Source organism: Somniosus microcephalus, chromosome 34 (assembly GCF_052327205.1).
Source record: "Somniosus microcephalus isolate GS21.2 chromosome 34, FLI_Smic_1.0, whole genome shotgun sequence".
NCBI lineage: Eukaryota > Metazoa > Chordata > Chondrichthyes > Squaliformes > Somniosidae > Somniosus > Somniosus microcephalus.
The window spans coordinates 27,589,579-27,603,434 of NC_141020.1; the positions used below are offsets into that span (position 1 = coordinate 27,589,579).

The window sequence follows — 13,856 nt, forward strand, 5'->3', positions numbered from 1 at the left end:
AATCAAAAACCACTCATGAGAATTTAATTGTTAGAGGGTGCACATTTATATAAACCTCATCTTGCTGATATGCAAGTACACACCTCACGTCTTGAATATCTGAATATACACCGCATCTCATTGATATGTGAAGTTACTCACAAAATGAAACTCTGCCTGTCACCAACGTCCCCTCTTTTTTGTGCGTGGGCCCTTCAACGGGCTGTGCAGCCCATTCAAATAGTTACACATGCGCTGTTTTTCTCTTAAAAGCCTGCACGGGACCTCCAGAGTGCTGCACGGCTTAAAGGGAACATTGCTCGTCACGTGGGAGTACATTGAAACCACATAGATCTATGCTACTGAGAGTCATATCCAAGATAACTTCCATGCAATAATACTCCAAGCATCCGTGTCCACACCTTCAGGAAAAATTGCCAAGCGGAGGCCATTGGCTTTCCCACAAGAGAAAATAGGAACACAGGAACAGGAGGAGGCCATTCAGTCCCTCGAGCCTGCTCCGCCATTCAATGAGATCATGGCTGATCTGTGACCTAACTCCATACACCCGCCTTTGGCCCATATCCCTTAATACCTTTGGTTAACAAAAAGCTATCAATTGCCGTTTGCGGAAGAGAGTTCCAAACTTCTACCACCCTTTGTGTGTAGAAGTGTTTCCTAACTTCACTCCTGAAAGGTCTGGCTCTAATTTTTAGACGATGCCCCCTAGTCCTAGACTCCCCAACCAGCGGAAATAGTTTCTCTCCATCTACTCTCCCACCCTCTGCGTGCGACCCCCTCTCTCTCCAGCCTCTCGCCCAGCGCACCCGCCTCTCGTCAAGTGCCTCTCTCTCTCTCCCCCGGCCTCTCGTCACACGCCCTCTCTCTTCCGGCCTCTCGTCACGTGCCCCCCACTCTCTCCCTGCCTCTCGTCACGCGCCCCCCACTCTCTCCCTGCCTCTCGTCACGCGCCCCCTCTCTCTCTCCCGGCCTCTCGTCACGCGCCCCCTCTCTCCCTGCCTCTCGTCACGCGCACCCCCCTCTCTCTCCCGGCCTCTCGTCACGTGCCCCCCACTCTCTCCCTGCCTCTCGTCACGCGCCCCCTCTCTCTCCGCACTCTCCTCACGCATCCCCTCTCTCTCCGCACTCTCGTCACGCGTCCCCTCTCTCCCGGCCTCTCGTCACGCGCCCCCTCTCTCTCCCGGCCTCTCGCCACGCGTCCTCTCTCTCTCCGCACTCTCGTCACGCGTCCCCTCTCTCCCGGCCTCTCGCCACGCGCCCCCTCTCTCTCCAGCCTCTCGCCACGCACCCCCTCTCTCTCCCGGCCTCTCGCCACGCGCCCCCTCTCTCTCCAGCCTCTCGCCCCCTCTCTTGCCCGGCCTCTCGCCATGCGTCCTCTCTCTCTCCGCACTCTCGTCACAAGCCCCCTCTCTCCCGGCCTCACGCCACACGCCCCCTCTCTCTCCAGCCTCTCGCCACGCGCCCCCTCTCTCTCCCGGCCTCACGCCACACGCCCCCTCTCTCTCCAGCCTCTCGCCACGCGCCCCCTCTCTCTCCCGGCCTCTCGCCACGCGCCCCCTCTCTCTCCCGGCCTCTCGCCACGCGTCCCCTCTCTCCGCACTCTCGTCACGCGTCCCCTCTCTCCCGGCCTCTCGCCACACGCCCCCTCTCTCGCCCGGCCTCTCGCCACGCGCCCCCTCTCTCCCGGCCTCTCGCCACGCACCCCCCCTCTCCCGGCCTCTCGCCATGCGCCCCCCCACTCTCTCTCCGCACTCTCGTCACGCATCCCCTCTCTCTCCGGCCTCTCGCCCCCTCTCTCCCGGCCTCTGGCCACGCGCCCCCCTTCTCCCGGCCTCTCGCCACGCGCCCCCCTTCTCCCGGCCTCTCGCCACGCGCCCCCCCGCCGCGCGTCCCCTCTCTCCCGGCCTCACGCCACCTCTCTCTCCGGCCTCTCGCCACGCGCCCCCTCTCTCCCGGCCTCTGGCCACGCGCCCCCCTTCTCCCGGCCTCTCGCCACGCGCCCCCCTTCTCCCGGCCTCTCGCCACGCGCCCCCCCCGCCGCGCGTCCCCTCTCTCCCGGCCTCACGCCACCTCTCTCTCCGGCCTCTCGCCACGCGCCCCCTCTCTCCCGGCCTCTGGCCACGCGCCCCCCTTCTCCCGGCCTCTCGCCACGCGCCCCCCTTCTCCCGGCCTCTCGCCACGCGCCCCCCCGCCGCGCGTCCCCTCTCTCCCGGCCTCACGCCACCTCTCTCTCCGGCCTCTCGCCACGCGCCCCCTCTCTCCCGGCCTCTGGCCACGCGCCCCCCTTCTCCCGGCCTCTCGCCACGCGCCCCCCTTCTCCCGGCCTCTCGCCACGCGCCCCCCCGCCGCGCGTCCCCTCTCTCCCGGCCTCACGCCACCTCTCTCTCCGGCCTCTCGCCACGCGCCCCCTCTCTTGCCCGGCCTCACGCCACGCGCCCCCTCTCTCTCCAGCCTCTCGCCACGCGCCCCCTCTCTCTCCCGGCCTCTCGCCACGCGCCCCCTCTCTCTCCCGGCCTCTCGCCACGCGTCCCCTCTCTCTCTCCCGGCCTCTCGCCACGCGTCCCCTCTCTCTCCGCACTCTCGTCACGCGTCCCCTCTCTCCCGGCCTCTCGCCACGCGCCCCCTCTCTCGCCCGGCCTCTCGCCACGCGCCCCCTCTCTCCCGGCCTCTCGCCACGCGCCCACTCTCTCTCCCGACCTCTCGTCACGCGCCCACTCTCTCTCCCGACCTCTCGTCACGCGCCCCCTCTCTCTCCTGACCTCTCGCCACGCGCCCCCTCGCCACGCGCCCCCTCTCTCCCGGCCTCTCGTCACGCGTCCCCTCTCTCCCGGCCTCTCGCCACGCGTCCCCTCTCTCCCGGCCTCTCGTCACGCGTCCCCTCTCTCCCGGCCTCTCGCCACGCGTCCCCTCTCTCCCGGCCTCTCGTCACGCGTCCCCTCTCTCCCGGCCTCTCGTCACGCGTCCCCTCTCTCCCGGCCTCTCGTCACGCGTCCCCTCTCTCCCGGCCTCTCGTCACGCGTCCCCTCTCTCCCGGCCTCTCGCCACGCGCCCCCTCTCTCCCAGCCTCTCGCCACGCGCCCCCTCTCTCTTCCGGCCTCTCGCTGCTCAGCATAATCGGCACTGAAACATAATAGCTTTTAAAAAAAATAAGCACCAGTCAAGATATAAGCAAATTTTCAACGTCTTCTTTACAAGTGAAACAGAAAGCAACTACAGCGCCAAATTTCGTTCAATTTTACACGAAGCAAAGAGTTTAAAAATATTTTTGAAACAGAAAATGGTCAACATGACATGAGAAAAATACTTAATATTCAATCATCGTTTTTTAAAATATAGCATTTAAATTGACCAAATGCTGAGGATAAATGGACCCGATTATAACATCTTCTGAGGGTTTGGCTCAATGTGTGATGTGTGGTGGGAAGGGGGTGTGAATCAATCACCCCCACCCCACCTTCAGCATTTCAGCAGCAATTAAGTGCTCCCCACTACTGCTTAAGCCCCAGGCAGTGACATCTGAAAGCTGCAAAAGACCAGGGAAATGAAGCAGCTCAAACCAGCTAACAATAATTGAATTGCGATAATAGGCTCTGCCTGTATGTTACTGGGGAATGGAGGACAGCAGGCTGATGGAAGGACTCAACCAGATGGAGGTGTTGTCCTCAATTCCCTGCAACAGTCCAGGCACAAGGTCAGTGTTACACATTTTGTTTCTTTCAAAACACAAAAAGCCCTCAATATCTCCATTATGCAATACGAAGAGTCCAAGGACATGCAAAACGTGCAGGATTTGTTCTGGGTGATAGCTTCTGTTTCGAACCGAAATACTGCTGAGCAGCCAGATCTACAATCATAAGAACTGGTTGATCAAGTTTTGAAAACCCGATTGTCAAAATCCTTCGAATGCTGAGCAGCTTCCATTTACAAGTAGCAACACTGGCAAGTCAGGAATGACAGCCCCACACACACACACACATACATGCAAGGAAAAGAAAAAACGTTTCACCTTACTTAGTGAAGCAGTGTCACGTGCAACACCCTGTATTCAAATTTCTTGTGTTTTCCCACCAATGTATCTCCCTGCCACCACCTCCTCCGAAGGCACTGACTTGTACTGAGATATAGTCCAATTGGACACATTCCAGTACCTTTAAAAAAAAAAAAAAATTTTATTCATTGATGGGATGTGGGCGTCGCTGGCTGGCTAGGCCTGCATTTAGTGCCCATCCCTAATTCACAGAATCACAGAAACCCCACAGTGCAGATAGAGGCCATTTCGGCCCATCGAGCCTGCACCGACACATATCCCACCCGATCCCCGTAACCCCTACACCAACACATATCCCACCCTATCCCTGTAACCCCACGTATTTAATCCCCCTAACACTAAGGGTCAATTTATCATAGCCAATCAACCTAACCCGCACATCTTTGGACTGTGGGAGGAAACCGGAGCACCCGGAGAAAACCCACGCAAACACGGGGAGAATGTGCAAACTCCACACAGACAGTCGCCCGAGGCCGGATTCGAACCCGGGTCTCTGGCGCTGTGAGGCAACAGTGCTAACTACTATGCCACCGTGCTGCCCTTGAGAAGATGGTGGTGAGCCACCTTCTTGAACCGCTGCAGTCCATATGGTGTAGGTACACCCACAATGCTGTTAGGAAGGGAGTTCCAGGATTTTGGCCCAGCGACAGTGAAGGAACGGCGATACAGGTCCAAGTCAGGATGGTGTGTGGCTTGGAGGGGAACTTGTAGGTGGTGATGTTCCCATGCGTCTGCTGCCCTTGTCCTTCTAAGTGGTAGAGGTCGCGGGTTTGGAAGGTGCTGTTGAAGGAGCTTTGGCGAGTTGCTGCAGTGCATCTTGTAGATGGTACACACTGCAGCCACAGTGCGCCGGTGGTGGAGGGAGTGAATGTTGAAGGTGGTGGATGGAGTGCCAATCAAGCGGGCTGCTTTATCCTGAATGGCCATTTTTCCATGTGCCAATCTAGACAAGGAGTGTTGCGAGGTATTTGACCGGGGTTGGGGAGGGCTGCACCGTCGAGCCGATCTATCCTCCCTGGAGGTCCATAAGAGGATTTTCCAGTGGGGTTCACTCAATAGTGACCAGCAGTGCGAACCCTCACCAGACTTCCCTTCCCGAGTCTATGGGAGCCGAAGCCAAATGTAACCTCCCAGCAAAATCAGCAGCTACATACTCCTGTGCTAAGTTAGACAGTTCCTACCCAAAGATTAAGCTAGCTTTCGCAGAGATAAATACATTTTTAAAACTTCAATTTCAGATCTACAAACTCATTTTTTTAAATCTCCATCATTGCCTCTTGAAGCCGTGCCTGCGACTCTGAAAGTTTAATGCTGGGTCCAAATATTATACGAAACAAGGTCAAATATTGAAAAACACATTCGACTCGAATACTCCAGAAGACACGGTTGCAACTGAGAACAGGGTCAAAGCTGACTGGTACTTTGGGCATTATACTTAGTCAGCAGGGAGTATAGGAATAAGTAGCTACACTCTGCCCTGAACACATTGGGTCCGATTTATTCTATATTCCTGGGGCTGCAGCATTATTCTGAAAACTGTTCATTTTGCAGAGTTTGAAATACAGGACAGAAGGGGCCCCAATTTCTATCAGACTTAAATCCCACTTTAGCAAAGGGGGCCATCTGTGAGTAGAAGCAACATTTGCAGTATTTATTAAAGAATAATAAAAGGAAGGACATTTTGCTCAGACTGTGCTACCCGGTAAAAAAAAGAAAAGCTTGCATCTACATGCCAACCCCGAGCTGAACCCAGCAGTGCAAACGATTCCAAATTGATTTTACTCACCATTATCAAATTCATCTGGAATCTGTGGAGAGGAGAGAGAAAACATGATCAGTTTATGCAGCCTGTTTACCAGCAGGTTGGGAGCACAACACCATCCTCCCAATTAAGACAGAAATTAATCTCCAAACATATGAATATTCAAATACATCTGTCAATGGATGGAAGCAGCAGCTGGTTCTCAAACCACCGCCAACACCCTCACCATAGCTGGAGTCAGCTCTGCCGCTAGGCCTAGACTTTATTAGCAGCAGGCAGTAGAAGTCAATCCATATATTTATTCCATACCCCTTTCTATCCTGAAGGCTTCGGCTCTTGCTGGTTTGCACAACCAACTCATCCAAGTGGCCGTTCTTTGTGTCCGACAGTGACTGTTTGCAGACTATCTGTGGGCATTGCAGCCAAACCCAATCCTGACAGCCAAACAGGAGCCGGCGCTGAATAGCGATTAGGAGCGAGAATGTTGGCTGGTTTCCCCCCACCCCCCCCCAAAGCCCAGGGCCAACTGTAATGGCCCATTTGCTGCTGCAGATGAAATTAGATATCACAGCGCAGGCAAGAATGGAACTTGGCACCTTCTGGTCTGCAATGGCTTCGTAAATCAGGCAGTCACCAAACCATCAGGAGCTGTACTCTTGGGCTTCTAAAAACTAAACATTTAAAAGCAACTTTGCTGCCCGTAACATTTTCTCCCTTACCCCACCACCTTCCAGTGGCCAGTCGTCAATCTACATTTGGACAGCAAACACCATGGGCTGTTCAATTATGGGAGCCCAGTCCAATCCTGTTCTCCCATCCACATCCACTGCTTTGAAGAGTTGTTGGGTACGAATCAGGGGTGGGGAGCCGAGCTAGCAATTTTCCTCCTTTGTCTGAGGAAGGGGAGATCATTTCCAGCTCATCTCTTCCCTCCATTGCTACCACCCTAGCTTTGATAATTCCTAGTTTGTCCTGAATTGGCCTAAAATCTAACCACTCAACCATGGCCAAAGGGCTTTATAACAAGTCATCTCTAAGGCTCAGTGAGCAAAGGTTGGATCACTATAGTTGATTACTATGGGCTGGATTTTCATTCAGAAGTCGGGAAAGAGGCGGGACTACAACTTTCGGGTTGTAATCCCGCCTCCATCGAGATGCGGTCAATCCACGCGATTTTCACTTGATTGACCTTGTTGAGCCCGCCCAGCGGGCCAATTAAGGGCCACCCGGCAACAGGTGACGTCACAGACTGAAATTTCATCTGTCAAGACATGTTGACAGATGAAATATCAGTGTTTCACAGCTGTTTGAAGCTGTCAAACATTGACAGTCTTACTTCTAACCTGAGTCCTTCTACACAGACCCAGTTAGAAATCTCACCGGCACTGAAAGCTGCAGGCTGTCACTTTTGACAGCTCGCGGCCATTCTGCTTTCTGTGCCGGCTGAATGATGGGACTCCCGAAACTTAGAGGAAGGAAGGCTGTGAAGGTAAGTACAGGTAATTTAAACTTCTTTACACACTTTACACACACCAAACACACTTACCTTTGCACTAATGCACCCATTACTCACCTGAACACAGACATCTCGACCCCTTCAAGACCTTCAACCCGACGGCCCGACTCCTCTAACTTGGCGTGGTTTGGAGCCGTCGGGAATCCCACACGACAACCTTCAAAATAGGGATTAGGCTAAAAACTGCCTGTTAACAGGCAGTTAATTGGCACTAATCCCATCCCGCCTCGGGTCGGCGGGTCCCAGTGCGGGGCGGGTACCCGCCTCCTTTGAAACTTACATGGAGGCGGGTTTTGGGCGGGATGGTGTCGGGACCCCCGAATTCGGGATTTTAGCCCCCCGCACGGCACACTGAACATCAACCCCAATGTGTCTCACTTTTTGGGGATATCAGGTCCCCTAAACTTTGCACTTGAAGCTGAATGTGATGATGTCCCCTTTAACTAAATTAACAGAATATTTCTAAGCTGTCAGCCGTGGCTCAGTGGGCAGCACCCTTGCCTCTGAGTCAGAAGGTTGTGGGTTCAAGTCCCACTCCAGAGACTTGAGCACGAAAAATCTAGGCCGACACTCCAGTGCAATACTGAGGGAGCGCTGCACTGTCGGAGGTGCCGTCTTTCGGATGAGACTTTTAACAGAGGCCCTGCCTGCCCTCTCAGATGGACGTACAAGATCCCCTGGCACTATATGAAGAGGAGCAGGGGAGTTCTCCCCAGTGTCCTGCCCAATATTTATCCCACAACCAACACCATTAAAACATAAAAGAAAAGTAATCGCTGTTTGTGGGATCTTGCTGTGCGCAAACTGGCTGCCGCGTTTCCTACATTGCAACAGTGACTACACTTCATTGGCTGTTATGCACTTTGGGACATACTGAAATAAATAGCACATTGGTCTACCTCCCTAGTGTTTTGTTATTGTGTTGGGTCTCAGACACCAACAGAAACTTGCAGATACACTCAGGCCAACAACTAGCAAGAGCGTTTTTTTAATATAAACTGGGGCAGCTGAGAGAGACTTGGAACGCTGAACGCTAGCAGCAGCAACAGGGCACCACAGCAATATAAAAGCAGGCTGTACGGCACAGAGTTGTAGGTACAGGTGTGTATCTAACCTCACTCGGTAACTTCCCAAAAAATTAAGGGGGGCCAAAACACAGGACGAGGGGTGGAAAAGTTGTGCGGGAAATTATTTTTCAACTGTGGGGCTTTTACAGTTTAGGGGATTTCGCCTCCTGTTAAAATTTGAAATTTATTTTGGAGTATAATTTAGTCTGCAAATGAGCTGGGATTTGGGCTTCTTCACGAAGATATTTTGTTACTGGGAAAGGTTTAATTGCTAACAATACACTCAGCTCCTGCCAGACGGAGTGAGGAACTCAGAGCCAAGCTTAACCCCCACCAAAAAAGGTCTGCATTTCTTTTACTACTCATTCACAGGATGTGGGCGGCGCTGGCAAGGCCGACATTTATTGCCCATCTCGAACTGCCTTTGGGGAGGCGGTGGTGGGCCACCTTCTTGAACCGCTGCAGTCTGTGTGGTGAAGGTACTCTCTCTGCTGTTAGGTCGGGAGTTCCAGGATTTTGACCCAGCGACAACGATGGAACGCAATATTTGTCCACGTCGGGATGGTGTGTGGCATGGAGGGTAACTTGGAGGCGATGGGTTCCCATGCGCTTGCTGCCCTTGTCCTTATATATGGGTACAAAGAGGACGATACTTCATTGTGAATAACACCTTATAACATAATTATAAGGAAAACACCGTCCGTTAGGAGACTCATCCCAGCTTTCCTGTAGGATGCCATAAACTGCACACACACACACGTATAAATCAAACTACAGAGACCTTTGAAACTGTTACCCAAAACTCTATTAGAACAAGAGACTGTAACAGCAGGATTGTGGCACAGACCATGGGATACGACCCATTTTGGCTCCCAGATATAATTCCTAAAAACTTGGGGAGAAAAAACAAGCAAACCTTTTCAAAACTGCTTCTTTCGCTTGTCTCAAAAAATAAACAGCCTTTATTGCAAGGTGGTTGGAGTTGGAGTATAAAAGTAAGGAAGTTTTGCTTCAGTTTTTAGGGCTTTGGTGAGACCACACTTGGAGTACTGTGCAGAGTCCTGGACTCTTTACCTAAGGAAGGAGATACTTGCCTTAGAGGAGGTGTAACAATGGTTCACTAGGCTGATTCCGGGGATGAGAGGGTCCTCCTACGGGGAGGGATTGAGCAGAATTGGCCTATATTCTCTGGAGTTCAGAAGAATGAGAAGGTAATCTCATTGAAACGTACGAGATTCTGAGAGGGCTTGACAGGATGGATGCTGAGAGGCTGCTTCCCCTGGCTGGAGAGTCTAGGACTAGGGGGCATAGTCTCAGGATAAGGGGTTGACCATTTAAGGCTGAGATGAGGAGGAATTTCTTCACCCAGAGGGTTGTGAATCTTTGGAATTCTCTACCCCAGAGGGCTGTGGAGGCTGAATCGTTGAGTATATTCAAGACAGAGATCGATAGATTGTTGGGCACTAAAGGAATCAAGGGATATGGGGATTGGGCGGGAAAGTGGAGTTGAGGTCGAAAATCAGCCATGATCTTACTGAATGGCGGAGCAGGCTCGAGCAGCCGTATGGCCTGCTCCTGATTCTTATCTTAAGCCGCGTGTTTGAAAATGGTGTATGCTTTTCCAAGACAGGATGCAAGTAGTAATCGTGTGTTTATGGAAGTGTAATCACCAAATACGTGACAGCGCTCATCAATTTTATCCAGGCTCAGACTAATGATTAAGCTGTAGATCACTTTACGGAGTGCAACTGGGACAATAACAGACTGCAAATACTTCTTGTCCAAAAAAGAGTTTGTGGAGTCATTTTTGGCAACAATTCTTCACAGCATTTTAAATCCTCAACTCAGCACAGATGCATCGTAAAACCTTTTATAGTTCTAGGCAGAGGTAGAGTGATGACTACAGCTTTTAAAACTCTTGCTAAACATTAAGCACAATTTCAAAAGTACATGTGGACAAAGAATGTTTTTTGACATCGCATTCACTGTAAAAAAAATAAAAAATAAAAAATTCAGTAATTGTTGGATAATTGATCTCTTGGTGTAAAATGCTGTGACCACATTGCCTAAGCTAACTTGCCCGAGCTCTGTGCATGATGGTTCAGGGTTGGATAATTAGCTTAACGAGAATTTAAAGCATTACTATTTAGCGCAGTAGCTGCCGATTGCCAGTTTTCACTCATTATTTACATCGGTTTTTATAGGTATGCAAGAAAGCTGCAGCACTCGACTAATCAGTTCCACCCGATGGGGAATGTCCACCCGGTTTTCACAAAATGACATGACATCAATTAAACTGGGTCAGCCGTAGCTCAGTCGGCAGCACCCTCGCTTCAGAGTCACGCGGTTGTGTCTTCAAGCCCCATTGTCTAGGCTGACACCGCGGTGCGGTGCTGAGCGAGTGCTGCACTGTCGGAAGTGTCGTCTTTTGGATGAGCCCCGTCTGCCCTCGCAGGTGAACGTAAAAGATCCCACGGCCACTATTTCGAAGAAGAGCGGGGGGGAGTTCTCCCCGGTGTCCTGGGGTCAATATTTATCATTGCAAAATACATTGTGTGGTCATTTATCACATTGCTGTTTGTGGGAGCTTGCTGTGCATAAATTGGCTGCTGTGTTTCCTATGTTACAACAGTGTCTACACTTCAAAAGTGCTTCATTGGCTTTAAAGCGCTTTGGGACGTCCGTGGTCGTGAGAGGTGCTACAGAAATGCAAGTCTTTCTTTCTTTTTCCTGACACCACAGTCCTCAGCGCCATTTGCTGCTACCTCCTGAGCATCTTCCTCCTTCCCATTGGTTTGCTTCCTGGGCCTTGCCCCTCCGGTCTGATGGGCCTCTTTGTTTGACTGCCACTCACCCCCCCCCCCCACTACGCTTCCTCCCACGTCTCCCTGCCCTCACTCCAACTTGCCCCGTTTGCTCGTTCCCTAGCTCCATTGACCTGCCCCCAAACAAACTGCGGGGAACGTTTAAATAACTAATCTTTCTTGCCCTTCTTGTCGTATTTACAGAGTGAATTATTTTCGATATACAGGACTGTTAAGGAGGAAAATTAGACAGCCAATCTGTACCGGGATATCCCACAAACAGGAATGGCGAATGAACAGCCAGTTTGTTTTAGGGGGAAGTGGTTAACAATCCTAGAGTGGCAGAGGTTTAAAGACATGGAGCTAATGGAAGGGGAATTGAGGACTCGACAGGAAACTTTCGATTTACCGGCACCTAAATAACCGGAAATCTCAGTTAACCGGCAAAATTCAGTAGGTGGTTCAGGTAAGTTTTACTTCATATTGTACTTGCCTTCCTCGATCTGTTGCTGTGCAAGGGTGTGGCTGCAGCTGTTGCTAAGCTACAGAGACGCTTGGAACTTGTGGCCACTTTTCTGAACCTGTTGCTAAGCAACAGGGTTTGTTGCTTTATACGGAGCTCTCATCTCTCCGTATCTTTTACTATAGCTTTCTGTTATCCGGAATTTTTGATGAACCGGCACCACGTCGGTCCCGTATTAAAAAAAAGTTTCCTGTATATTATTCTTTTTATTTTCCCCAGTTATTACTTACATGCCTGTGACTGTCCCATCGAGAGATGTATACACTGCAGCCGCTAGATAGTGGTGTAACGTCTGAACTCTGAAATTTAATTGGAATTAAAGAATGGTGTCGACTTATTACTAACTTGAGCTGTTGATTTCTGGTCAGAAGGTCTGAGCAAACCCCGTCCCTCCCAAATGTTTCACACACGCAAAACCAAAGTCTTAAACAGGTTCATTGTTTCCAAACTTTCTCCCCATACGCCAACAGTCGTGTGCAACAGGAAACTGTATAAAAAACACAAAAATGTACGCTAGGTTGGTTTGTAGCCCAGCCTGGGACACCACCATTAGTCTCAACTGAAAATCAGCCAAGCATCACTCAATATAATATTCCCATTTACCAGCGGATCACCTGTGAAGTTGCGCACAGCAAGTCAGAGGATATGTTGTTTTACAACAATACGTGTGGGATATTAATGTAATGTAGGGGACAATGAGACCCAGCGACTTGATCAGTCAACATCCATTTTTTTAAAATGGCAATGTGGGATTTTTGCTGGTGCTTCGGGGATTGAATTAGACAACTTTGTCCATTATCCTGACCATAAATGAATGGCCTTTATATTATATATACTAGACATAGTTTTTTTTTAAAAACAGTTTTAAAGCTGAAAATACAAAGCACGTTGGCAAGAAAGGAAAACCAGGTGAGTTAGACATCGGGTATTGGGTGGGGTTCCGGGGGGGAATCTGCAGTTTGACAGCACTGCAGTGGGGATGCTGGGGTGTGGCAGCACATGGGCGATACTTTCATGTGGCTGTTGAGGGGGATCCTGGGGTTTCGCTCCCGGTGTCAATCAGCACCAACAGGAAGGGATGGCCATCCAGATCTCGCGGCACTGGTTCGCAACTTTAAAGAAAAAAAGAGATCCCTGCAAACTCCTAGTTTGGTGTTTTATAATTGGCTCCAAAAAGTGTCTTTCTTGTGTCTATTGCTCTCTACATCTTTCCCCCCCTCTCTCCTTCCATAGGGGTTAGGAATTAGAAAGTTTACATTTTTTAACCATCATCACAACACAGGTGATATCTGGAGGCTTTCTGCTTTCAAAATTCAACTCATTTGTTTCTTGAAAATTAGGATGAGGAAAGACACTGTCCCGCTCAGTTTAATACACTTTCTGAAGTTTATTATTTATAATTCAATAACCAACTAAAGCTATAACGGGTGCGTAAGGGGGATAACCTGCCATTTTCTCCTCTGTCTCACACATAGCCTCTAGCTTTAGAAACGAAACACAATTTAATTGGTCCCGAATAAAGCTTCTGAAAATTCGCTTCGCTTTTCTTCAAATCATTTTGAAAAAAGAACGAACTGGATTTTGTTAGAGACTGAGAGGCATGCCAAGAGTTGGCGAGCGACTGATGCAGTCTAGGAGACAGCACATGCTCAAGGTCTCCTTACTAACAGAGTCCCCACTCCAGGCAATGATAGCAGGTCCGAGCCCGGACTTCTGGAAAATACCGAAGCTGGCAAGTAAAAACTTTAATGAAAGTATTAAAAGGCAAGAAACAATTTAGTGGATAAACTGAAATAAGTTAGTGAAATATGTAAATTTTCTTAAAAATTCCAAAGATTCAAGAAATTCCTCCTCATCTCAGTCTTGAATGGCCAACCCCTTATCCTGAGACTCTGCTCCCTAAATCTAGACTCTCCAGCCCGGGGGAAACAGCCTCTCAGCATCTACCCTGTCAATCCCCCTCAGAATCTTATATGTTTCAATGAGATCACCTCTCCTTCGAAACTCCAGACAGTATAGACCCAATCTACTCAATCTCTCCTCAGGACAACCCTCCTATCCCAGGAATCAATCTAGCCTTAACACAAATTAAATTGGTGGGGGGGGGGGGGGGAAAAAGAGTGTGTTGAGAGCTAA

General features: G+C 50.6%; 1 protein-coding gene across 1 annotated transcript in view; it reads right to left on the reverse strand.

Moving 5' to 3' along the window:
* The window catches only part of timm50 (translocase of inner mitochondrial membrane 50 homolog (S. cerevisiae)), a 186,774-nt gene that overhangs the window by 94,964 nt on the left and 77,954 nt on the right, over positions 1-13,856 (reverse strand). Inside the window, exon 3 of the mRNA XM_085973600.1 lies at positions 5,835-5,856. Within this exon, the coding sequence (XP_085829726.1) occupies positions 5,835-5,856 (22 nt within the window). The remainder of the gene's footprint in view (positions 1-5,834; positions 5,857-13,856) is intronic.